Genomic DNA, 27,706 nt, shown 5'->3' with positions numbered 1-27,706 from the left:
ACTTGTTCTTTCCATGTTTATCTGCTCCACAGTTATAAATATCACAAGTATGGATTTTACTCCTCTTTAACGGTTTCAATCCTAAGATTCAAACTTCAGAAAATGACTCAAAATATATCAATTTAATGGCATACAAACAAGAGGTCTTTTTTTTAGCACTTATGACTGCCCAATCCTATAGGAAAAGTTCATGAATCTATTTATTATTGGCAGGTTTTCTTCACTAGAGCATAATCTTCATATGGGCACAAAATAAATGTTCACTGCATATTTGTTAGAGAATTAAATGAATAAACAAAGGGTGCTGATCAAAAATGACCAAGACAAAAACTAGGAAAAGGCAGTAGCATGAGAAAGAACTGAGGATTCCACACCTTGACCCTTATTAATGTGGTATTTCCAGGTTCTTTTTGAGACCATGATATTTTCACTTCAGCCTGTGCAAGAGAGAAGCCCTTTGCACTTTACTTTTTTTGAGATGGGGAATTTGGTACAGAGACGTTAGGTGGGAGGATTGAGTTTAAATACTTGTCCTGATAGATATGAATTTTTATTTAAGCCTCTGAAATCACCATCTATGGAACTTTCCAAAGTGTGAACTTCATCAAAGATAGGGAACTCTGTCTTTTCATCTACAGTTTGGTAACTATATTTTTAGGAAAAGATAAGAGTAAAATCAATAAAATTTATAAGACTTCATGAAGCAAATATTGCTTTGACCTCATGATGCTGTTGAAGATGCTATTTTAGGGGGATTAAGAAACTTATCTGTAAATGGTAAGTAGCAGAACAAAGATTTGAACCCAGTTCTTTCTGAATCTAGTCCTTAATCCATTAACCATTCAATTAAATTTGAAAATGGGTACCTTTTGCTACTTGGCAGCATTTCATTCCTACTGCTTCGAAGTGAAGTCTACTGCAATGGCATTTTCAAAGCATCTCCACTATTCTTAAGACCTGACCAAACTAAATCCCACCTCCCTCTTTTAGCTGATGACTTCATGTACTTCTTTTCTTTTTTTGGTCACAGAAGTTACCGGGCCAGGGATAAAATCCAAGCCACGGCAATGACCTGAACCACAGCAGTGACAACACCGGATCCTTAACCCACTGAAGCCACCTGGGAACTTAATTCTCAAAGATATTTAATTCTCAAATGAAAACATTTGATGTGAACTCTTAGTTCCCTTTCTCTCCAAATTACCTTCACCCACTCTCAATACTTAATCTGTCTTATCAGGAGATTAGTGCCAATTTCTTTCTAAGGTTAATTTCCCCCACTAAATTTTTTTTCTCCAATCTTTGATTTCTACCTTATAATTTCTACCTTATAAAAGTGGCTCCTTCCACTTTTGCCACTTGGCTGCACCATTACTCCTTAAAAATCCACTCTCAGTGTTCTGCTCTTCTTTGAGCTAATAGTGGGGAAGCTTCAGTTAATGAACAGTTCTGCCACTGTTTATTCATCTCTCACTTCTAGTCTCAGAAAAGTTTTAAATTCATGGCTCCATACCAGAATTTTTCCAAACTATATCTTCCAAGCAACCCATAAGCCTCCAGGTTATTCTGCCTTTGAACTCACATTGTATACCAATACACGGCAAATTTCTTGACAAGGTGTTCACTGTATGATTCACACTAGCATTAAAATGCTTCATTTCCCACTTCAGTATGTGAGTATGTGTGAGTGTATATATGATCAACTGAAACATTATGCTATATCTGTCCCTATATTGTTACCTCTTAGTCTCTACCAATCAATAATTCTCCATTATTCTAAGGCAATTCAAGGTACTACATACACTATGATTCTATTTAATTATACCTCACCTGAAATATTCTTTCATTATTCTTTTAAAGCTTGAAACAGGTTTTCCATTTTATTAACTTATAAATGTGTGTTATCTGAGCACTGTCTATAAAAAGCCCCTCGAGCCCCTTAAGGATAAGGACTATGTGTAATTAATTTATCAATACAAATTTTCAAATTTCAGAGAACACAAAATATTGATGAACTGTTCAGGGCAACATGTATAACTCACATTGTTATACCCTGCTTATCAATATGGTAGATCATCATATATACTTGGTAACCATTATATCCAGATTCTTTCTATAATTCACTTTAGAGTCTAGAGGAAGCTTCTCTAATATTTTCTTTGAGTCCAAGATAGGACTGTGTCTGTGGCAATATATAGCAGCACCATTTTTGTGTTGATATATTGAAATACATACAAGCAATGGTTGAAGCTCATCTTAGTGACTTGGGTACTTCCAAGAAATAACATCCCCAGTAAACACTGAGACAAGCCCATATGAGCTAACTAAACTCCACCTTATCAGTTCCAGTCTTGGGTACAGACTAATGTTCTCATCTTGGAAGCAAGGTAATTAGGAAGGGACAGCCTCATGGATATATTAGTTCCAGTTTATTATAGAAGATTTTGATTTTGCATGGTCTTGAAAACAGGGTACAACCTGAGACTTTCAATGAGCAGAGATAATATCCCAATTAACTTTGGTCATCAGATGGTCATAACATACTTCTTGTCTTTGTGACATCAAAAATATATTTCCTTTCTCCTTCATGATTTGAATCAACATTCATATATACCGTTTTCTCTCAGGCTAAAAGACCCCTTTTTTGATTCAATTCCCTTCTTCAGTTTCCCTCTATGAATGATGTCCCATGTTCAATTGTTAGATGAAGATAAGATAACTTGCCATCTTTAAAGCAGGATTATCTCAAACAGAACTTTTTCTCAAGTTCTTATCAAAATGTTTTTAATCTGTAACTTTCAATGAATCTCTCAGAAAAATAGCTAAATGTGTATATTACAAATATAAGCAAACTTACACAAAAATTTTCTTAATGTAAGCATATAAACCCAAATTCTATAAGTGTTTCCTGTACTTTACCTCAACACCTATAAACAGAATCAAGAAAGAGATCCAGTGTAATGAATATATTTGTGTTCATACCTAGTTTACTTATACATACATACCTTCACTCAGACATATCTCTTGTATATTACCCAGCAGTGGAAACATGTTTCAGTATTTAATGTTTTTGTATGGCCTGCTCCAACCAGGAAAGTCTATGCAGGCACAAGTGATTATAGGCTACACAGACAGATTCATATTACACCAAATATTTTTTAATTTTTATATCAACTCTTACAGCTAATTAATATTACATTAATATATTCTACTGAGATTATTCACATTATATGCAAATTACCAGAAAAATCTGATGAGAAAATAAAAACATTTGTCTTAAGACATCCTTTATCCTTGAGTCCTGTCAATTCTTATATTCAACATAATGAATTGAAGATGTATTTTTTAGAGTTCCTCAATAAGGTTAAACGTCAATGAAATGCGACTACAACAGAAAATATTTCTTTATTTCTTCATTAGGATATGTTTTATTTAATAATTAAAGTAAATAAACTGAATGCATCAAGTACCTTTTCCAGACCTTCTTCCTTGAGGCTAATCACATCCAAATCAAAATCTGTTCGTAAGCCATTGGTTTTGTTGAAAGTTATTCTGCCTGTAAGGCCTTCCCAATGTGCCTATGGGGAAAACAAACAAACAAACAAACAAAAACTATAGATTAGTAAATAAATAAAGGATAAAATGACAAAATATTTTTCCACAAAAAAGTAGGAAACATTATTTTTGTTACTTCTCATAAATTTATCTCGCTACACATTTTTAATAGTCAACATTTTTTTACCTCTTTTGAACTTTGGAGGATATGTTTTCTAAATACAGGATCTTAGTTTCAGTAAAAATTTATTGTAAAATTTTTCATGTTTAATAATGCATTTCCAGGCATAACCTTCCTTTAGGAGAAATTTGAGGACTATATATATATTTTTAATTAATTTGAGGACTATATATATTTTTTCATTAATTTGAGGACTATATATTTTATTTAAAAAATATATATTTTTCAGAGTTCTCATCTTGGTGCAGCGGAAACAAAATTGACTAGGAACCATGAGGTTGCGGGTTCGATCCCTGGCCTCACTTAGTGGGTTAAGGATCCGGCGTTGCCATGAGCTGTGGTGTAGGTCGCAGATGTGGCTCGGATCTGGCATTGCTGTGGCTCTGGTGTAAGCCAGCAGCAACAACTCTGATTAGACCCCTAGCCTGGCAACCTCCATATGCTTCAGGTGCGGCCCTAAAAAGACAAAAGACAAAAATGTGTGTGTGTGTGTGTGTGTGTGTGTGTGTGTGTGTGTGTGTATACATATATATATATAATTTTAATAATATGTATATATATTTAATACATATATTTAATTAAAATATATATATATATTTTAGGGCCACAGGTATAGCATATGGAAATTCCCAGGCTAGGGGTCTAATTGGAGCTACAGTTTCTGGCCTACACCACAGCCACAGCAATACCAGATCAGAGCTGTATCTGCAACCTACACCACAACTCACAGCAACATGGGGTCCTTAACCCACTGAGCGAGCCCAGGGATCAGATACACGTCCTCATGGATACTAGTCAGGCTTGTTATTGCTGAGCCACAACAGGAACTCCTGAGGATTATGTTTTAGATAGCAAATCTCTTTCAGCAAAGTGAGAAAATTTTGGTCACTAATAGTATTTGAGATAGTGAATATCTCACTGGAAATTATAAGTAGAACTACTAAAAAATACCACTCCTAACATCAAACTAATAGGAAAACAAACATTTTATTACAATGAAAAAAACTGAATCTAGGAAAAGCTTTGTTATACTACTTCATTTAGACACTTTCCACTTAAAATAATTACTTTATTTTACTTTATGTTACACTGAGAGAAATGTATCAAAATCAGTTCACATCAGGTAGAATAAGTTCTCCAGGTAGAAGTAGGTGGGAATATAATAATCTAGGTACACATCAGGTTCATCCATCAAAAGTGAACAAATATCTGGGTTTTTTTAAGATATAAAAAGATTTCCCATTCTGCTGGGTATATAGCCCAATTATATGTTTTACATTATTTTTCATTTGCAAATAGCTTGGCAAAATAGTTACATATAAAAGTTTTAAATAATGTAACATATACTTACAACTACATTTGAAAGAATATTTGCTGAGACTCAAAAGAAGTAAAACCCAGTAGATTAAGGGTAACATTTCAATAAGGGTTACAAATAGATTTCATTAGTACTACATTTCTTAGACTTCATGTATTTTTAGATACTTATGTGTAGAAATTCTTAAACTATTTTATAGTTTTAGGCTAATAAATTTCAAATAAAATAGGGAAAACTATAATACATATTTCTATGCATAATTCAACATGTCATCACTGAGTATTAACAGGTCTCCAATAAGGAAGAAAAAACTTTTTTTTTTTTAACTCAACTTCTTCCAAAGAAAACTGCAGGCAGTTAACAAAAAATTCATATTAGTATAAAAATAAGCATGGGGTCAAGGAGTACAGAGGTAAAAGTATAGAAGAGTAAAACAAATCTGGGTTGAAGACAGCACAAAAAAATGTACATCAGGTGAAAGTGTACAACTAATAAACCCAATCACAAATTCGATTCTGAACCTTCCAGCAACCAAAGCAAAGAAGAAAATATAATGAAAACACAAGCTACAGGATCCATCATTTAAGACATATCAATTGCCCAGGAGAAACAGAGCTTTTATAAACTGGTATGGAGACCTGACAGAAATGTCTCTTTTTGGTCCTCATAAGGGAGACCCTATGTGATTTAGTGGACAAGGTCCTCAGTAACATCCTACAATAAATACAACAGCACGTTTCATACAACAGCTTTTGATAGCGCTGTCTGACACATGTCTCAAATGTCAAGTGCTGCATTCAGAAAAAAGCTCTTCTTCAACTAGCCAAACCTAAGCGCTATGTTTGCAGCTCTCAGATGCTTAGTTTTGAGCATCTGAGATGTCGAATGTGGAGTAATAAAAGAAATAGCATCCCGTTCCAGGAGTAACATGTCACCTATCTGAGAGTCCAATAACAATTAGACAAGGAAAATTCACAGATATTCTTTGCCAAGGACCTGGTGATTAATCTTAATTATGATTCTATTTGCACTTTTATTTTCATGATATCTACTTTATTATGTCATGAGCAGATGAGTTCTTATAAGCCATTAATGAAAAACCTTATATGGTAAAAAATACCTCTGACTTTTCATAACAAATACTGAACTTTCATATAAAAACACCCGTTGCAGTCAAAGTATCCCCAGCTGACAAAGGAATGTCCTTCACGAGAGAAACAATAGGATGTACAGGAAGAATAGGTGTGTGTGAAGTGAGTGTGTGGGGGGTCTTTAAAAGTCTTTCCTTTTTTTCTTCTTCCACACTATGGTCATGTGTGGATTAAAACTGTAACAGATATAATTAGAAATGATATATGGCCATTAAAATGGTTGTGTTATGCAACATGAAGTAAACTTTGCACTTTTGAATCCATATATCTGTTTAATGTTAACTCTAATACAATTAAAATAACTAGATGTTATATATAGGGACCATAGCCCTGAAAAACAATTCCTGAAAACTTACAAATTGGGTATAATTTAGTATAGTGCAAATAGCATTCTTGTAAAAAATTCATTGCATAATTTGGGGCCTATAATATATACACTCTTTCAACATCTGTTACCACACAGATTAAAAGTACCACACAGATGAAAATTAACACACATAAAGATTCAGAAAAGTGAAAATTAACACTGTCATATGTCTTAGGGCACAATTTTCATGTTTACACGGTAATAGACATTTTGTAGAAAATCCATTTTATTTATCATGTAATTTTCCCCCTTCTTCCATATTACTTAGTAAAAAATGCTAATTTTGCTTGTATGAGGGAAGAGAGGAAGTTAAATTTAAAGAAGAAAAGTGAAATGTCACCATTTAGGAAAACTGTAGTCATCTCACTTCATTCAGCCGGAGGACAAGTGAGACAGGACAGATGTGCTTCTCCTGACTCACCTCTTTAATTAGGCTCATGAAGCGGGTCCCGAAGCGCCAGGGTTTGTGCCGATTGCACTGTAAGGAGCTGACTGTCATCTGGGGAAACTGCTGGACGCCCACAGACACCACGTGCACGGCGTCATACATGAGAGCAGCATCCGTCTGCAAGCAGAGAAAAAAGGAAATGGGGCGTCAGTACAACACAGGAAGCCCATGATTGGTGGTTTGGAAGTGGAAAGAAAGACAGGGTGAGAGAAAGAAACACCCAGTTTTTCTTTAGGTAAGGGAGAAAACACTGTCTCCTCATGGCTGTAGTTCTATTAAGATATTGTGATCAAATCACTATATGGGCTCCATGAGCTCAAACATCTGACTTGCTCGCTCTTTCGTAAAGTGATAACCCAATTTCTTATCATCCTCATATCTCTGATGAAGTAAGAAGAGGGGAAGATGTTTATTCTTTCGTTTTTTGTCATATTTTCTGTCTCTATCTTACTCTGTCACATTGCACATGCGCACACAGAATGCCATTGTGAATATTTTGAATGGTTACATAAATTACATACTGTATATAAAAGTAAATAAGTAATTTCCTGGTATAGAAAGAAAAGAAAAGCTGTGACTAAAAAGCTTAGATGTAAACCCTGATTTTTTCTTCAATTCAGCTTTTCAAAAGGTTCAATCTCAGAAGTGATGCTATAGTTTTGAATCTCAATACTTGTGTTAATCCCTTTTCAAGAAACGAAGCTTAATCCTCTGTACTGTTTTCTTCTTCTAAAATTTCCATATGAATAAAAGTTCATTTTGGCTTCTCAAGGAAGATGAATATGAATTCTAGTGTGTTTGCACCTGTTCAAACGACTGACCATTTTAGAGGTGGATGATAAAAAATAAAATGTTTGTAAGTCATAACAAACCAGAGGCTCAGCGACTGTCAAGTGCTGTGTTAAATGGACCCTCACATTGTGCTTGATCGATGCCAGGCTCACTACCTACAGAAGACAGCCACACTGATAATGCTGGTGGCAATGAACTTTGGGCCATCTGCTTGGCATGCTTTGGAATAAAAGCATATATTTCCTCTTCTCATTCACACAATTAGTGAGCTGTGAAATGAATTCCAAAATGAATAGGAACCCTGTAGATTATAGTGTTTGCCACAATACAATACAAAATGAGTACACACAGTAGCTTTCATGCAAATGGATCCAAAGGAACTTAACCACATAAAATGGAAGGCAGCTAAAGAGCACAATGCAATGACAGAACATAATAATAATACCATTTTATAGTTCATAAATCTTTGGGGAATAGAGTTCAGATTCATAACCTTCATTTGGTAAATGCCAGCTGACTACTTTCACATACTCCGATGGCTGCAGAATGAATACTAGAGTAGTGGAGTGGATACAGGCATAGATCATGAGCCTGAGGATCAGACTGATATTTGTCTATGGCCTGAGTTAAAATTCAGAGGACATATTCCATATACCACTCAGGTAGTCATAAAAAAAATTACCAAGATATGAAAGACACATTTGATTAAGATAAAATGAATTTTTAAAAACGATCACTGTCAACAAATGTATAGAGAGATGAACACTTTCAGATACTCCTAAAGGGAAGATAAAGCGCAATTTTGCAAGTTGCACCACAAGGGAGTTTTAAAAATATCCCTTTCTTTTTAACCCAGTAATTCCTCTTTCTGGAATGTACCCTGAGAAAATCAAAGAACAAAAGCTACATACATGACTTACTTTAAAAATAAGAGAGTGAAAATCTACTGAATGTTCAAAATAAGAAAACATAATAAAATCACAATATCTCATATAATCATTAAAAATCATGTTTTGAAAAATAACCAGATGAGAAACTGCATGTGATATAATGCCAAGTAAAAATAGATTAAATAGAATTATATTTCTAGCATAAACCATCATATACATCTTTATGACTAATTAATATGTACTATTTAACTTATTTTAATTCTCATAATAATAGTTTAGTAAAAAGAAATGATACTGTTCCCATTTTGCAAAAGTTGAATTTTTGTATCTTTTACCTCTTTATTTTTCACAGTTTTTTAAGCTGAAAATTTACTAAATACCATTTGCAGTTATCACAAGATGGAAGTTTTGATCTATTACCACAAAATAACAAAAAAAAATACATGAATATCATGATATATGATATTCCTACTATCCTGCCATGACTTACTGACTTATATGATCTTATGTGACCTACATGAACATCTCAGAATAGTAACCTTATCTAAAATGACTATGCTAGGAAAGAATTTTGCCTAAGTAAGTATTTGAAAATCATTTTTGGTGCATAGTTTCAGCTTCAAGATCAGAGAATGTAGTAGTTGATAATAAAATGATTTGAGATCTGTAATGTTAAATGTAATTATAAAAGGAAGAAAATATTTATTAAATAGGTATTTATTACAAGATAAATACTAAGAGAAAAAATGTAAATAGTTAAAAAAAATTGCTGATCAAATTTCCTATTGAATTTACAGTTTAAAATATGTTGATTTATTGTAAAACAATAAATAGAATTTCTGAAACTACTCTCCATGTTATTTTCATCTGCATAGGGTGCTTTTTGTCCTACTTTTAGACTAGGTGATTTATGTGATGATGTGAAGTTGTTTACTATTTAGACTTGATATCCTGTCAGACTCAGCTTTACTGTCTTCTTTGTAAAACTGTACATATGTAAACCCTTTCACCTTTGAAAAGTTTTAAGAAAACTCTACTAAAAATATTATTTTCTCAAGAATGTATATGCTTGAAAAATTTCCTTAATTTAGTAATATTACAAGTTAACTAGTAGTTATTTAACTAGTTCAGTATTTAATATGTATGGGCATTCTCCTTAAATTATTTCCTTTAATCCTCATTACCATCAAGCAGTTGGAAATTCAATGGGTCTGTATACATGGGAAATTGAAGAAAAGAACAGTTAAGTAACTGGTCTAAAATCATAGCATATAGAGGTGGAGCTGGATTTGAATCTAACCTGTCCAAAATTTATATTCTTCTCTCTAGTTTTTTGCTCAGTGCTCTACATTGAATAAAGCAAAATGGTTTAAATTATTTTGAAGTTATAAAATATAAGAAATATCAATAAGTACTTGAATATATTAATCTATGTAACCTATGTAATTTTTGATAAGCAGTTAATATTTACATAATGAAAATGTACTGCAAAGTAAAGAAAAATACAGATTGTGGGTAATATATAAATATAAATTCACAAAAAAGAAACACATTAATGTATGGGATTGAGTCAATGACAGGTTAGTTAGAAACTTAGTATAAATTAACCAGAAACAATATCATGAAAGAAGTGGATTTATTCCATATAATTGCTGTTCATTAGCTTTTCAAAAAGCAAAGGTCCTAGAGTATCTTTCAAGATCAGGCTTAAACTCTTTCAAGATCTCTACTCCCAACTCTAAATTGTAGAGTTTGAGCTGCTCTGGCTGTCTTTCACCCTCTCATATTGACTCTGTAGTCCTTTGCCTTGACTCATCTCTCGATGGAAAATACAAGGAAAGAAAGAGTAGAACAGAAAAAGAGAAAAGTAGAGGAGACACATAGGTTAATTACTTTGTCATCATTTTTATATTATTATTAATACCAAGTTACATGGCATGCTTACTCTAAACCACATAACTGTGCCAATTTCTTTCTTTTTTTTTTTTTTTTTTGTCTTTTTAGAGCCACACCCGCGGCACATGGAGGTTCCCCATCCAGGGGTCAAATCAGAGCTGTGGTCACCAGCCTATGCCACAGCAATGCCAGATCACAGCCAAGTCTTCAAGCTACACCACAGCTCATTGCAATGCCGGATCCTTAACCTACTGAGGGAGGCCAGGGATTGAACCTGCGTCCTCACAGATACTAGTCAGATTCATTTCCTCTGAGCCATGAGTGGAACTCCATTCCTTTATCTGCATTTCACAAAGCCCCAATATTTTAGGTGATACTACTCTTATCATGTTAAAGAGGAGAAAACTGAAGCTTAGCAAGGTTGAAGTAATCCTCTCAAGGCCTCATCATCTTGAGGAACAAGACTCAGAAAACAAGATGCAGAGGCAAAGCTTAACTCTTTTTTTTTCTTTTTTTTTTAATAATTTTTTTTATTTTCCCACTGTACAGCAAGGGGGTCAGGTTATCCTTACATGTATACATTACAATTACATTTTTTTCCCCCACCCTTTCTTCTGTTGCAACATGAGTATCTAGACAAAGTTCTCAATGCTATTCGGCATGCAAAGCTTAACTCTTAAAACTATTGTTCAAACTATCATAACAAGACTGGCGAAATAAGACTTTAAAACAAGATTCAGACAGGGTCTAATTCTTAGAACCATCATCCTAACTCCCATAACAAACTACCTCCCCTAAACCATAGTCCTCCTGACACCGTAACAGGCAATGGAGGGGAAACTGATGGCTTGAGGTCTCATATTTTTGGAGGCTCTGCTAAACACCAGACAATTATGCCCCATAGAGACTACGTTCCTTGAGCTGAGATTCAAGTAAAAATTCATTTGGTCAGATTTTTTTTTCTTTATATATCACAGCTACTTCCAAAAAAAAAAAAAAAAAAAAACTTCAGAGTTAAACATAACTGTAATTTAACCAACTAAATTAAAATGTAATATGTACACAATCCAGTAATTAAAATCCATAGGAGATGATTAGATAAAGTTGTAATCATTCAGATTCTAAACTACAAAGACAAGGAAGGAAAGGCAGGAAAAGAAAAAAAAAAATCAGCAAGGAAGATGAAACAATCTGTCCTATTTTCTCTCTTTCAAGTATAATTACTCACTTTTATATAAACAGATCACACTTATTGGAAAAATGCAATATCTGTTCACCCTGGGAATATAGCCCAGAAGGAATCACAGTCTAGGTAGGTACAGACAGAGCCAAGTGTGGACTTCCTTCCCTGCTAGGCTAAGCATCTATCAATAACAACAGGGGTCCCCTGGAGAGTTTATTTCAGACTAGATTGGAGGTGGTACTTTATTCCTCTTTCCAAAATAAGTTAGTTAACCTACAAAGAATGCCTTTCAGCCCAAAACTGGTTTTGCAAACCTTTAAAAATGTGCAGTATAGTCCTACACATGTCAGGAAAACTACAGTGATCTTTTTAAATGGGTAGATTGAAAAGATCACAAGAAGTGCTTTCTCATACATTTTAAAAAGGCATAACCATCTCCCTAACTTATTGCTGGGTTTATTTTATACCTAGTCTAATTACTTTTAGGTATGGCGTGTATAATGAGGATGCAGGTGGAGGAGTGACAAATGCTAAATTCTATGGTTGAGCTATTGCCACAGAAATTGGTTTAGTCACCCAGTGCTGTTTCACTTCTCTTAAGTAACCTCATGTCTGATGAGACTGTAAAGTAGTGAAAGAACAGTGAAGTATAAGTATGCTTACATTTCTTTTATGCTCTGAAAAAGTCTACTCCATATTTTTAAATAACCAAAGAATTAGGGAAGTTAGATGCTCCCCAAAGTTTCAGATAATAAAAAAAAAAAAACCACTACCATTGTTAAATAATTTTGGTTTGGGATGTATAATTGAAACATATTCAAGTATACAAAAAACAAGAATAATAATGGAGGCTGTGAATAGTTAAAATATCTCCATGTATTTAGATTTAATTTACAGAAGACTCTGGTACTGAGCAGTAATAACCAAGCATGTTCATACTGAGTGCATATGCTATTTCAGTTTCTGATCACTGTAATCAGCATCATTAAACATCTTTGAAAAGTTCTGGGATAGATGTTCTAGAAGTTATAAAAAATTAAAACATAGCTTTTATTTGCATGAAGGATGAAACAGAAATGAATGATTTTGAACTATAATGATCATAGAAGGGGACATGAACATACAAAATCTCTCTGATACACTAAAGACTTCTCTTAGCAAAAAAGGCTATCAAAGGTATTTACCTTTCTTTCCAAAGGAGAGACAGTCTTTTGGAATGTTCCATCCTCCAGGTAACATGGTTTTGGGGTATCCCATGAGTTTCAAGTGGGAGAACTCTGACCACAGCCTTTTCCAATTTATTTACTCTATTATACCACCAGAGTTACATTTACGGCAATGCCAATCTGTTTAAGCACTTTTTGCCTATTTTGGCTCCTGACATGAGCTCCAAACACAGTCAATATTGTATTTAATAATTTACATTTAAATATAACCTAAGAGTGTTGTGTTATCCGATAATATCTTGTTATAGTGATGGTTATATGGATGTCTATTTAGGTCAAAACCTATCAAATTGCACAATTTAAATATAGGAAGTTTATAATACATCAATTTTACTCCAATACAGCTATTGAAAAAAAAACTGTGTATCTTTTAGGAAGATGGTTCATAGATTTCATTTTATTCAAGATGTATCTAGAATCCTCACAAACTAAGTATCATTGATCTGTATCTTCTTTCCTCCTTGAATATTCATTCTACTTCTAAGAAAACTGTTTATGCTTCCTTACTTTTTAAATCTTCCTTTTTAGACACAAGTATCTTTTGGATAATAGTCATTCCCATTTTTGCATTATCCTGCACAAAATCCCATATACTATCTTGTCCATAGTAAGTATAGAAAAGCGTTTTTTCAATAAATTGACGAATTCAATCCAAAAGATCATTTAAAGTGTAAAAGGAATAGGTATTAGGAAGCTCTGAATAACCACCACACTTTACTATCTAGCTAGAATGTATTACCTCCCAGAGGTACAGTGAACCAAATCTGCCAGCAGCTCAGTCCTGGGAGGAAAGTGAGTGCAGCCTCTGTCCCGTTTCTAAATGAATTTATAGTAACAGTTCCGTGAACACATTTATCTTTCCATTAAATAAGTACAGGCGGGTCCCCTTTGAGATCTGAATGCTAGCTGGCAGGTGGCAGATCTATTCTGGAACTCCTATATCTCAGATTTTGCTCATTTCTGAATTCCCATCTGAAGTAGAGTGCACAGCACAAAAAGCATCATGGTCTAATAAATGGTGTTTAAGTTTATGAATCCTGGTCCTTTCATTGACTTGATCTTTTATCTAAAACAAATAATAAAATAATATTTAAATCCCTTTTGCCTTGTTTCCTCATTTTATAACTGGAAGTGAAAAATGATGGTCTGTCATATCTATTCCCCATTGGAAAAGCCACTTTGAAAAACCAGATAGTTTCAAGAGAAAAACAATTACAAATATTGATTCTTTGATTAGAGGACAAGAATATCAAGGTTGTTGGGGAAAGGGGTGAATTATTCTGACCTCTAGAGCTCCCTTGTGAAATCAGCACAAGCCCAAATGGGACCGAGAATCAACCACCCCTCTGCGCAAGGGTGAGGGTCACACATGGAAGGCAGGCTGGTGTCTGCTCAGCTGGCACACTGCAGCCAGCACTCTGCCCGGCACAGAGCAGGTGCACAGTGGCTGCTAACTAAACCGAGGGACTGAAGAAGGATGCCCTCACTTCCAGTCGGTAGCCAATTGTCAGAGACAATTCTCCCAGTTACACTGCAGCTGCCATTATGCTTACTGTGTCGCTGGCTCTTTGTGCTGCTCTGAAACGGAGTTCTTTACCAGCAGCTGCGTGGACTACACAGACTGCATGAGATAACACATTAAAGCAGTTTGCACAATCCCTGGCTCATGGTGCATAGGCAGGTGTTAGATGATGATGATGACGAGCACCAGAAGAGCGGTAAAATCATCAAGATGGATACTATCCAAAACGAGGAACCAGTTTAGAAAGTATAATGTTTTCACCCTTCTGCACCCACTGTTAGCCTAAATGAGGGAACAGGCTTCATGCTGTTCAAGAAAGCAGATCAAGTTCTGGAAGGAGAGGGAGCAGGAAGGAAACTATCACACAACAATAACTTGATCCCTATAAAATGAGCTGTGTACACAGTGCCGCAATTCAGTGCTCAAAAAAAAAAAAAAATTACTGAATACACACACATTACTTAAAAGTTTAGAATTTAAATATATAAGTGGTAAAATATCACAGTATCTTGTACTTGTTACTAAACGAAGGGCGCTATTTGGCAAATAATCACACACCAGCAATGTGAACCTGGGCAAATCTGCCTTATATTTTTTTCCAGGCTTTAGTTTCTTCATCTGTAAAGGGAGGGGCTGGAACCAGGTGGATTTTAAGGAGTCCTATGGTTTACATTTGCATTCCTAGAAAAGTCACCTTTCATTCTGATTTTGGAAATGTATTTCTATATTTCACATTTATAATATAATCCTAATCCTAATTTAGCTCTCTCCTCTCCATAATTCTTTATGCTTTGTGAGCTTGTTTAATAAACTTTTGTACAAACATTTCATACAAATTTATAAATAAGGAAAATCAAAAGTCACTTTTTTTCAGCCATTGTCTGAGTTCATATTTTACCTAACTACTGCTCGGTCCAATAAAATCTACCAATACTTGCATTATATTTTCTTTGTTGTTTCAACTTCACTGTTAAACTTCCCACCCATATCAAAACCCACCCTGGCTTCCTGATGCTCTGTGGAGAAAAACTAAAGCCTTTTCGCTCTTATCCAAAGTCCTTTACTAATATCCCAGGTTTTATCATCTTTTGTCCCTCTCACATAGTAAGAATATAAATATGCCTATATGTTATGTTTTTATCTAATTAGAGTGATTTCTGTATTGCAGATTACTTGAAGAAAAGGGGATTCCCCAGAAACTGCTTGATGAAAGAACTTTAAAAGGAATATGGATTTTTGTAGCTACCTGTATGGCATTCAATACTGAGGAGTTTAAAAGAGATAAGAGCTTGGAGGGAAGATAAAGAAAGGAGAAGAAGGGAAAAGAATGGAATGGGTTCAGTCTCACAGTTGAGCTGATGAGATATGAAAAAAATTCAAGTTCAACAATACTTTGAAGATTAAGCAGAGTATGAAAAGGTATTGGATGATAGTATTGCTGGGATTCAGAAAAGGAATGGCCTGGGCCAGGATTAATGCAACTAATAGTTAATGGATCTATTTACTTGGTTTTCCTATAAATTTATGAAACTGAATAAACATCTATGTTTCCTCAAACCAATACTCTCTGTCTTAAGCGAAAAGCTACCAAAAAAATACTGACAGCAAATTAACCTATCTTGAACAACTAGCCTAAAATGTGGTCAATATTACTTTTGACAATAAGAGTTTTCATTGGTTCTTTATGCTATATTATGCAATTTGGGGCTTTCGATCTTACAAGAATCCTTGCTAGGTGCCATTTTCTTTAACAAAATTCAACATCATTTTACAAAACAGCACCATTTCTCTGTAAGCTTTTAGAGTTTTATAAGGTATGGAATTCAGTTCGTGGACACTTAACATTACAATTGGGAAAGCTTAGGAGATGACTGTATTGCATTCTTTCAAAAATTTCTTTGTATTCATCATGAGTATTTTCTATATAGTTTTCTTTCTTTCCTATGTATATCTTTAAAATGCATCACTTCCCAAGCAGAAAATCATATTTGTTTTTTACTGCCACACCTTCTAAACTACTTTAAACATTTATATACAAATTCCAAGATGTTCAGATATTTCTTAAACACCATGAAGAGAAAGTCTTCACTTTTTAAATATAAATGATTAAGGAACAGCTGTGAAGCAGGTTAGAAAATGCCAACAGGTTTTCAATTAAAAGTTTCATTTAACTAGTGTAATTATTCTTACCTAATTAAATTTTTCCACTAAGATCAATCCATTGGGATATCTCATTCTTTTTTAAAATGTTCCATGAAGTTCTTACTAGCATCCATGAACCACAATATATTGATGGGATTGTTAATGAACTCTCTAGTAACAATGCACTGGCCTTAATAATTTAGGTCCCGTTAAATTGTGTCTGCTTTTTACTACATTTGGAACTGCTATTGATCTAGAGAAGAGTCAATATCAAGGGGAAGTATTCTCTGCACTTCCCGCTGATGTCTAATACATCCAATTATCCTGATATTTGGAGCTCAAATTAGCTCCTCGTATTTAAAATTTTATATTCATCAATATTGTTTATATTTACTTCTTTTCAATATGACAAATTAAAATTGATTTCTATGTTGTTAACAGACTGACTCTTTCTAATTTCAGACCTAGGAATATGAAAATCAAAAATACACCAGGAATTTAGGTTCGTGTAAATATTAATTCCAAATGCCTATAAAAATTGAGAGCCTGATACTTGATATTTACCCAAACCAAAAGTTAAATTATAGTAAAGACCTATTTTAAGCATGATTTGAAGGATAACCTAAAAATTGAGGAGTTCCCATCGTGGCGCAGTGGTTAACGAATCCGACTAGGAACCCTGAGATTGAGGGTTCGATCCCTGCCCTTGCTCAGTGGGTTAACGATCCGGCGTTGCCGTGAGCTGTGGTGTAGGGTGCAGACGTGGCTCGGATCCTGCGTTGCTGTGGCTCTGGCATAGGCCGACAGCTACAGCTCCGATTCAACCCCTAGCCTGGGAACCTCCATATGCCGCGGGAGCGGCCCAAGAAATAGCGAAAAAAAAAAAGTTGATAAATATATTTCTGGAAAAGTAAAACAATAGATTTGAAAATAAAACATATTACTGTGCATCCATTACAACTTTTATGTTCTTGTGTGTTCAGCTTTTTATATTGTGCTTATTACCCTATACAAAACTGTGACAGTAACTGCTCACAGAAATGTGAAAAAGTAAGTTTCACAGAAAGCTAATGAAACTTAGAGCTTTAGTTTTGTAACTTTGTCATTATTGGAAGTCATCTTTCTTAGCTTCATTTTCCTCATCTTTAAAATAAGTAGGATAGTAACATATCTCATGCCGTAAGGATCAAGTTGGATAAATTTAGAAGTGTGAACTGCAAAGCTCTTTAAATATGTCATAACTATACGGGGGAGTAACCGAGAATCTCAAGTATGTTAGCACCGATAATACCAATTTAGATCAGGAAGTGGTCTTTGAGGGAAAAAATAAGGATTTATTTACATATTCATATTTTAGTGTACCTTAGTCCTTAACTTGAACATTCCCTGTCCTTCACTATTTTAATTAACCTAATTATTTCCTACTTTAAAAATACTTTGACTTAACTAATTATTGTTTTATTGCCATGAGGAAATGCCTTTGCTTGCCGATTCTTGGGTCTCTTGAGCATCCTTTTTCCCATATGATGAGCATCTGCGTTCCCAATTATCTTTTTTCCTGTGTCTCTAAGTGATTTACAATTTGGTTCACCCATTCAACAACACATCAGTATTACTGTGTTATTGACATCAAACACAATAATGAGTGTTGGCAATAAAACCAGGAAATCAAAAATGGTTTAGACTTTTGGGGCATCCAAGTAGGTGTGTGGGACAAACAAGTAAATCAACATTCTTAATATAATGTCACATGTTGGGTAATGCTGAGGCATCTAATTTTGTCTAGAGTAGTGCCTATCTATTAACATGTTAGAAAGTCACTACTGTAAAAGATTCTTCTATTAGCACCCACAATTTCAGAAAACAAAAGAAGTGGGAAAAAGCTAAGAAAACAGAAGTTGGGAAAACATCAGGGCCACAGGAAAAGGTCATATCAGAATTCGCACTACCTTTTTTAAAGATTATACTTTGTTCATATTCTGAGATTCCTAATATCTTTCAAAAGAATTAGAACACGCTTGATGTTTAATGAAAGAGATATTAAAGAATTTCCCTAAAGTTGAGTCTTTATATATCATTTATCTTATAATTAATTTAATAGGAGACTAAAGAGTAGAACATGGAACTCAGAAGACCAAGAACAATGGGATTCTGGGAGTTCCCTAGTGGCCTACTAGTTAAGGATCTGGCATTGTCACTACTGCGGCTTGGGTGCAGGTTTGTTTCCTGGACCAGGAACTTTCACGTGATGCATATGTGCCCCTCCCCAGAAGAAGATGATGATTCTGATTAAATCATATAACATTTTTTATGGGACTCTATTGCTTTGCCTCCTCAGCATCTCTTCCTATTATAGCAGAACCGTATTTCCTTCACATCTATTACCTAATCCAGGTGTTATAGGTGTGATAACAACCACTGCTTTAGTCATGGCCAAGTGACACAAATTGGGCTCATCAGTTAAACCCAAGCCCTTTAAATGATCCATTGGAAAAGAAGCATATTGTTTCTCCCAAAGCTTTGTACCAGTGGATATAAACCTTGATGCCGCCTCTACATCTCTGAGAATGAAGTCAATACAGATGAAAAAGGAGGTGAGAGATGGAGATGAAATTGCTTATGACTTTCTGGATTCAACACATCCAATTGTATTTGAAGACAGATCATCTCGTATTTCACAAGTTAGAGAACCATTATGCTTTCTTTTTGCTATTAACTAATCTCAAGGGGATTTTGGACAACTAGAATTGAAAGAAACTTGAGTAATGCAGCTTTAGGCTTTGGTCTCCTCAAGGCAAAATTAAATTACTACTTCTTTTTTGGCCACACTGTGGCATTTGCAAGTTTCTGGGCCATGGATTGTACTCATGCCAGCACAGCAACCAAGGCCACTGCAGTGACAACACTGGATACTTAACCTGCTGAACCACAAAGGAACTCCAAAATTACTACTGCTATCTACACATAGAGTTGGGATATACATTTATACAATTAGAAAAATAGGAAGATATATGTAAGAGCACATCATATGTAATTATATGCATGGAAATACAAAAAAAATATAATCACATTAAATGAATTCATCAAACATGTAATTATTATCTTCTAAATATTAACTCTTATTTATAGAAAAACATCTAATATAGTAGGAAATTTTTAGGTAACTATTAAGGTATCTCCAGAGTATTGTGAATTGGTTACACTTAAATAAAAACACAAAATGGAACAACTATGAGATGTATATACTCTGCTGCCAAAATACACAGACCAAATTTTGTCTGAATCAACACTACCCTTCCTACGGTGAATTATGCAGGTTCAGGGACAATCAGAATGTGAACTGAAGCAAAAAAAAACTTTAATGATACACTGCTGTGAACATTATTAAGGGAGAAATCATAGAGGACACTGAAACCAAATGCAAACTAACCCTCATGATGCCCTTTTAGTCAGCAGGTTAATAGACTGACATCAAAATTGGAAATGACCGATTAAGCTGTATCAGTTAACTCTTGACATTTATACTTTTGAGTTTTATACTTGATGAAACAAATTATAAATCACAATCCAGGACATAAAAGACCTTTATTACAATACTTTTTTAGCATGCTGAATCCTATGCCATTCAGGAAATTAATTCAAAGTAGACAAAGAGCAGGAGGTGAGGGTGCTGCCACTTTACTCAGAAGAGAAAACAACTTGATAATCTTCACTTGCTGAATTTTACAACTGAAAGCCACAGCCACAGTAAGACTGGAGGGTGATACAGGCAGAGACTCAGAGGAAAACCAGAAGAAACATTTCCACAGAGAAATTAGCAGAAAGAGAATGGTAGAAATGTCTTAAAAGGCTTTTTGAAAATCACAAGAAACCCAAAGAAATTTGAACAATGATGAGTCTGTAGAGATAGAATATCTTATATATTCTAAAGATAGCATTGCTTACAATAGTTTTCTTTGTTAGCTGAAATATAAATTTGATAAATTTGTAAGAAAAAAATTCAAATTAAAAGATACTCTATTTAACTTTATCCTTGAGCTTAGCTCAAGAGCTAGATCTGGGGGCCTCACTGAAGGAAGTCCTATAAAGCATGCATTGACTCAAAACTCACTGATGGCATCTGAGTTTATCCAATGAACCTCAGCACAAGGCTATTGACTATTGAGAAGCCTCCTGTTTACAGAGTTCATGGCATTAGATAATATTCCTTCAGCTCCTATGCATTCCTGATCCTGAGTTCCTCCATCCATTTCTTCCACAACTGTACATCCTTCAGAGCCTTCTCTGTTCTTTCTCACCTCATACCTAATGAATATCCACATGTACTTACATTCTGAAGAAAAAATTACTGCAAACACAAGTATCATTCTATGTTAAATGCTGAAGAGAATTCAACACATTTTTCTATACCTAGGTATTTGCACCTATCCCCCCCGCCTGCCCAGAAAAACCAGTACAAAGGTGTTACACATATCTACCATGCAAAGGAGAAGTAAAAAGTTTACTTTTATTTCATTATTCCTTGAAATTAGTTGAATCACAAGGAATATCCTTGACCAAAATTTTAAAGAATGAAGTTTCCTACAGATATGAAAAAAAAGAGAATAAGCATATCAGCTATAAGATTAGCATATTATGTAAGTTTTAACTATATCCCATGAATAATACTTTGCTAATTTTTTTTTTTTTTTTTTTTTTTGCTATTTCTTGGGCCGCTCCCGCGGCATATGGAGTTTCCCAGGCCAGGGGTCGAATCAGAGCTGTAGCCACCGGCCCACACCAGAGCCACAGCAACGCGGGATCCGAGCCACGTCTGCAACCTACACCACAGCTCGCGGCAACGCCGGATCGTTAACCCACTGAGCAAGGGCAGGGACCGAACCCTCAATCTCATGGTTCCTAGTCGGATTCGTTAACCACTGCGCCACGACGGGAACTCCTACTTTGCTAATTTTTAATAAGAGAAAAAGTAAATGCTTCACGAAAAAAGTTATTTGGTTAAAAGATGTTACTGTGTGGCACTGTGGTAGGCACTTTGCAGATATTATTTAACCTAATTTTCTTTAACAGTCTAATGATGTAAGAGATTCTGAAGAGCTAAGGCTTAAATCGACCACTAAGGGGCACACCTGAGATCTGAACCCATGTATATCATATCCCAAAGATTCTGCTTTTTCTGAAATCATGATATTTTATAACATAAATTGCTATCTCTAGCAGTACCTAAAAAAAACATAAGTTAACCATGTATTTTAGAGAATAGCTCCACTTCTGTTAAGATAATGCAATGTATTCTATGAAACAAAGATATTGAAAAGACAGCTTTCATCCAAAGCTTTTCATCATTGAAAAGACAGCTTTAATTTCCTGATGACATGAATTTACTTTTCTGATACAGAGGTGAGAGAGAATACGTAAAATTTCTAAGTAAGAGAAATCACAATTACCTTGTGAGACACAGGTGCATAATGATGTACCAGCACCCACAGTTGGGTGTTATGAAAAACTGTAATACTGTTCTGGAAAACAATCTGGAAATCCGTGTCAACCACAAACTGGGACACTATAATTTCTCTTTGGGAATTCACTTCATGGAAACCAAAAGACAAGAGCATATAGATTTATATAGAAATATATAAACATTGTTTATATAAGGTTAAGTAACATATTATATAAGGTTAAGTAACATGTTATATGTATATTAAAAGTATTGTCTAGAGCTATACTTATTGACATGTAAGATGGATGTTAGAATTTACATATCCATATTACAAAATAATATGTTCCTATATAATGAATTATAACAATATAGCATTACATGCAATGAAATATTTTAGAGCCCACAAACAATACTTCAAATTTTCTGAGGTAATTCTTTTTTTTTTTTGCTTTTTTTTTTTTTGCTTTTGAGGGCTGCACCTACAGCATATTCAAGTTCCCATGCCAGGGGTTGACAGAGCCACAGCAACACCAGATCTGAGCTGCATCTGCAACCTACACCATAGCTCACAGCAACGCCAGACACTTAACCCACTGAGCAAAGGAAGGGATGGAACCCTCACCCTCATGGATACTAGTTGGTTATGTTATCACTGAGCCACAGTGGGAACTCCCCTGAGGTAATTATTCTTAATAGCATCAATCTATAAATACACCTACACATAGATATTGTGTTTATTGTTTTAATCAAAACTAGGATATACTAAAATATGCTTTAAAAAAACTAAAAATAAACCCTTCCAAGTTAGAATTAATAGATCTACCTCATTATTTTTAACTACTGAATAAATTTCAATTATGCATATTATTCAGATACATATTATTTAGGTATAAAATGGAATATGGTTTATGCCCTTTGTGATAATTTAAATATATCTATATCTATCTTTATAATACATACACAAAGGGATTATCAATCTAAAATGTTTATAATCATAATTGGATTACAGGAAAATTCATCTTCTCTGTATTTCCATATTGTATGAAAACAATACTTTCATAGGTAGAAAAAGTGCTAACATTATCACTATCTGGCATAAAACAAAAATAAGCCAAGCACAATTTTACTCATGCTTGATATTTAAGAATTATGTTGTGGTTATAAACAGCAGAATTATGGGCATACTTGGCTTTATTGCACCTTGCAGGTACTATGTTTTTTAAAAATTAAAGTTTTGTGACAAGCTGGAATCTAGCAAGTACATTGGTACCATTTTTCTGACAGCATTTGCTCACTTGTGCCTCTCTGTCACATTTTGGTAATTCTCACAATATTTCAAATGTTTTCTTTACTTGTTATGGTGATCTGTAAGATTACGACAAGTTACTGAAGGCTCAGATGATGGTTAGTATGTTTTGGTAAAAAGTACACTTTAATTAAAGTACGTACCTGTTTTTTTTTAAAACATAATGCTATTGTACACTTAATAAACTACAGTATAGTGTAAACATAACTTTTATATGCACTGGGAAACCAAAAAATTTGTGACTTGCTTTATTGTCGTGGTCTGGAACCAAACTTGTCATATCTATGAGTTGTGATTTAATGGACCAAAATCAAATTATTGTTTTTTAATTAAAAGTAGCATGTCTTTTTTCTGATTTCTAGATAATTAGCTGTTTATCTGAGCCACTTCTAATTTCCCTAAATTCAACTAAAAATTTTTCTTCTTCTCATATGTACCCAACCAGAGTAAGAGGCCTCCAGACTGTCAGGTAAAATAAAAAGAGCTGCCTGGATGCTACATCAGTCTTCAGGGAGCCCCTTTTGGAGAACCATAAACAACCAGCCAGACCATCGACTGCATTAGAGGACATAGAGGATTATTTTCTAAATATGGACATCAAAAGGAAAAAGTGATTAATCAAGTAGTATCTTAAAGCTTTTCTACAAGCATTGTTCTGTTAATTAACATGGTGTCTGCTTCCTGCAAATGAAGCCCGGAGCTATTAAATAAAATTACAGCAGTGCTCCCTAAGAATAAGGCTCATTTGGAAAAGCACTAATATGCTTTTTTTTCTGTCTTGAGCTAAGCGACTAGCAAGCAGCTCAGCTCTAGAGGATGACACTCCCAGAAGTCACTTGGTCATAAAGACATGCTATGTTTACCTAAAACACAGTTTGACAATTATATGGCATGACTAGATGTTTCAAAACAAACATACTTGTTTTATGTATTTATTTACAGCTGACTTTATTATTAAAAAGAAACATTTGAGGTAAATATAGCAGATTTTCTTCTCCCACTTGAATTCAACAGAAATCCACAAAGTGCTCAATTATATCAAACATGACATTGAGGAAGGTTTTAAATATTTCAGGAAATGTTCGGGACATCATTTTGATATTTTCAATGATACCAAATATTTAAACATAACATTTAGAATAAATATTTACGAGTAACTATTACAAATACATAATTAATTATTTGGCTTTTTGCTCTTTAAAATATCTCAAGTATTAAGATTGATTTAATACTCTGTTTTCTTTAAAAGCAAGTCCTAAATGAGTGAGTAGTCATTATAAGCGGAATAAGTCACAATAAGTGGAATAATTACTTAAAGTTTACCAGGAAAATGCTCTTCTAATGATGCCAGTCTTTATCATTTTCTTAAAATAAACAAGTAATCTCTTCATATTGAAAATGTTTTAAATTAATATTTGGCTCCTAATTCCAATCAATGCATCTTGCAAAATAAAGATAGCTTAACATCTTGTTTTAATCATTCAATTTAAATTTTAATGGAATTTAACTCATGTGTAACACTTTAAAATTTAGCCTTTATTTATGACGCAAAACGAAAAAGATTCCATATAAATGACTCGATTTTTTTGAGAAACCAGGTTTCAATAGATGTGTAGGAAAATCCGAATTTAACATGTTCCTAATTTCCAAATAAATGGTTATTTTCATCATTATGCACCCAGATTAAACTCATTTAAAGGTAGAGCCTACCATTTCTATAGACTTTCAAGAACACGTTAAAGATTGATTTCTGCTTCATGGAGAGAGAGAGAAGAACTGATTTCATAAGAAAACACTTTCTGAAGGAAAAAATTCCTTGAACCCTGTTCTCATGTGCCTTGTTTAGGCAGCCTAGTGTATCAGTTCTCTTCTGGGTTAGGCAGTAAGACTAATCCAGGTATCGCTTGCAAAAGAGGATTTAAATATACATTCTAAAACTGAAACGCGTTCTGAAATAATTGAACCATTTTTCCACCACTCTTCCTAAAAAAAAAAAAAAAAAAAAAAAAGGCCAACTGTTAACAACCCAATAATATGTGTCCAATTGCTATCAGTATTTATATTTATATGCTATTACATTAACATGTGCATACTGTCATTTAGATTCAGAAGGAAATCACAGAGAAACACACAGAGATAGCACTCATGCATTCCATAACCAGTTGCTCCATGCTAGACTCTGTACTGATGTCAGAGACTTAAATATAAGCAAGGTAGATGTAGTACCTGTCTTTATGGACTTCAAAGCCAGTAAAATCTAGGCAGTTGAAGATGCAGTACAATAAAGTGTGTTATATGCTAAAATTGAAATGGAGGGACAGAATGCAGTGGTGGGTAAATACTAAGGACCCTAATTTAATTTGGGTTATTCAGAGCTTTCAGAAGAAAGTGCTGTTGACACCATACAAGTGTAAGTTAGTCAGGTGAAGAGGAAAATGGCTGTGTGATAGCTCAGAAATGAGAGAGAACAAATTTGAGGAGGTGGAAAAAGTCCCTCATGGCTGAAGTACCAGTGGTGGCTGCAGGGGGTCACAGTGGTAATGTTATGAGCCAGAGGAGTTTTGAAAAATCAGAAAAATGAGGATTTTGTCAGACATGCACATGAGTGGGGGTTTTATCTGTAGGATAAGGGAAGCCATTGGTGTCTTCAGGGGAGAGACATGATCAGATCTACTTTCAGGAAGGACTACTCTCTGTGAGTGTGGAAGATGCCTTGCATTTTGGTGCAAAACTAGAGACAAAAGGACCTTCATAAGACTTCTTAAAATAATACCAGTGAGTTATGACAGTACTTTTGATGAGCATATTAAGAGCAAAGAGGAAAATGAATGAATTCAGGAAAATTTTAAAAGTATACTCTGTCATTGATTGATTATTGGAGATATGACAAAGAAAAAGGAGGTTATAGTAACTCAGGTTTATTATTATTTAGGTTAATGGAAAGATGGTCATGATATTCACTGAGATAAAAAATATACATTAACACTATTAAAAATATTGCCTCACAATCACTCTTTATTCTCTTACCTTCCTGTACTTTTCCTCTGAATACTTATCATTATTTGACTACACACACATAGAATGCAATTCTCTTCCTTCTTAGAACATAATCTCCCTGAGTATAGAGACTTTACTTACTGCTGTCACCTCCAGGAGTAGACAAGAGGTTTCAGCTTGGAAGATGATAAGCTTGAGTTGTTTCTGAAACTTGCAAGTAGAAAGGTCTGGTGGATGAGTTGGATATATGAATTTATGTTTCAAGAGACAAGTATGGGATAAGGATTTAAACTGGGGCACCATGAGTTTATGGAGGAGGATTAAAGCACAGGAGCAAATGACACCCAAGGGAAGGTGGAATGATCGAAGAGAGCCCTGATGTTTGAGGACATGTAAAGACTGATAAAGGAAAAGGAATATGAGACAAAGACCATAGGTCGAGAAAGCCAGTGGTATTAAGGAGGCCAAGGCACAGGAATTAAAGCTTTCATAATTTATTGATTTGGGGGTTGACCTTTCTTAAAGGCAAATGTCTACCTCTCCCTCTGTCAAATTTGACAAAAATTCACATTGTCTTTGTTCTTAATTGTGCACATGACAAGACCATGGAAGTACTGGCTGCAATCAGGACTTGTTATATAATTTGCAGGGCCTAAAGAAAAAAAAAAAATGCACAGCCTCTATGCAAATACTAAGAATTGCAAGATGGCAACAGCGCGGCATAGAAACAAGCATGGATCCCTTCTATGCATGGGGTCCTATGTGACGGTACAAGTCAACCTGCCCGTGAAAGCAGCCCTGGAAAAAATTTAGGACTTTTAGTTTCAATCAGGTTTAAATGAATTAAATAATAATATGCCTCTTTTCAGAAAATACAAACCATTTAGTCTGGCAAATGTCTTAAACCTTGAGAGAACACGAGAAAAGAAACCCCTGATACTTTAGAGTTAATAGCAGCAGAGGACTATGACTCAAATCAATAGGGGATTGTTTTGAAGAGAAAATACAGATGATTTTGACTTGTTAAATAAACTGAAGATTATAAGATGGTAAATTCCTAACTTTAAGGGAAAAAAGTAGAAAATAAATATTTATCTTCTGGGAACCAGAAACATTAAATCTCCAAGTAGCCAGTTAATTTGAGTTGTTTAGTTAGCTATCTGACAGTGACCAATAAATGGTCAGTAATTAAATAAGGCCAATATTCCATTTCTAGAAACCTCTGATTCAGAGTCTTTTTCAGGACTGAGTGAATTAGGACAATTACACCAGCCCAGAGCTTTGGTGCTGAG

At 34.5% G+C, this 27,706-nt stretch overlaps 1 protein-coding gene across 7 annotated transcripts in view; it reads right to left on the bottom strand.

Annotated features, from left to right (window-relative positions):
• Positions 1 to 27,706, bottom strand: part of GRIK2 (glutamate ionotropic receptor kainate type subunit 2) — a 628,363-nt gene that overhangs the window by 233,467 nt on the left and 367,190 nt on the right. For all 7 annotated transcript variants that reach the window (XM_021073336.1, XM_021073356.1, XM_021073366.1 and 4 more), the window contains 2 exons: positions 6,994 to 7,137; positions 3,471 to 3,578 (listed from right to left, as the gene is read on the bottom strand). In XM_021073336.1, the coding sequence (XP_020928995.1) occupies positions 3,471 to 3,578; positions 6,994 to 7,137 (252 nt within the window). The remainder of the gene's footprint in view (positions 1 to 3,470; positions 3,579 to 6,993; positions 7,138 to 27,706) is intronic.

The sequence above is a fragment of the Sus scrofa genome, chromosome 1 (genome assembly GCF_000003025.6).
Source record: "Sus scrofa isolate TJ Tabasco breed Duroc chromosome 1, Sscrofa11.1, whole genome shotgun sequence".
NCBI classification, from domain to species: Eukaryota; Metazoa; Chordata; class Mammalia; order Artiodactyla; family Suidae; genus Sus; species Sus scrofa.
The sequence above is the reverse complement of the archived record's forward strand: the minus strand, read 5'-3'. Positions and strand labels throughout refer to the sequence as shown.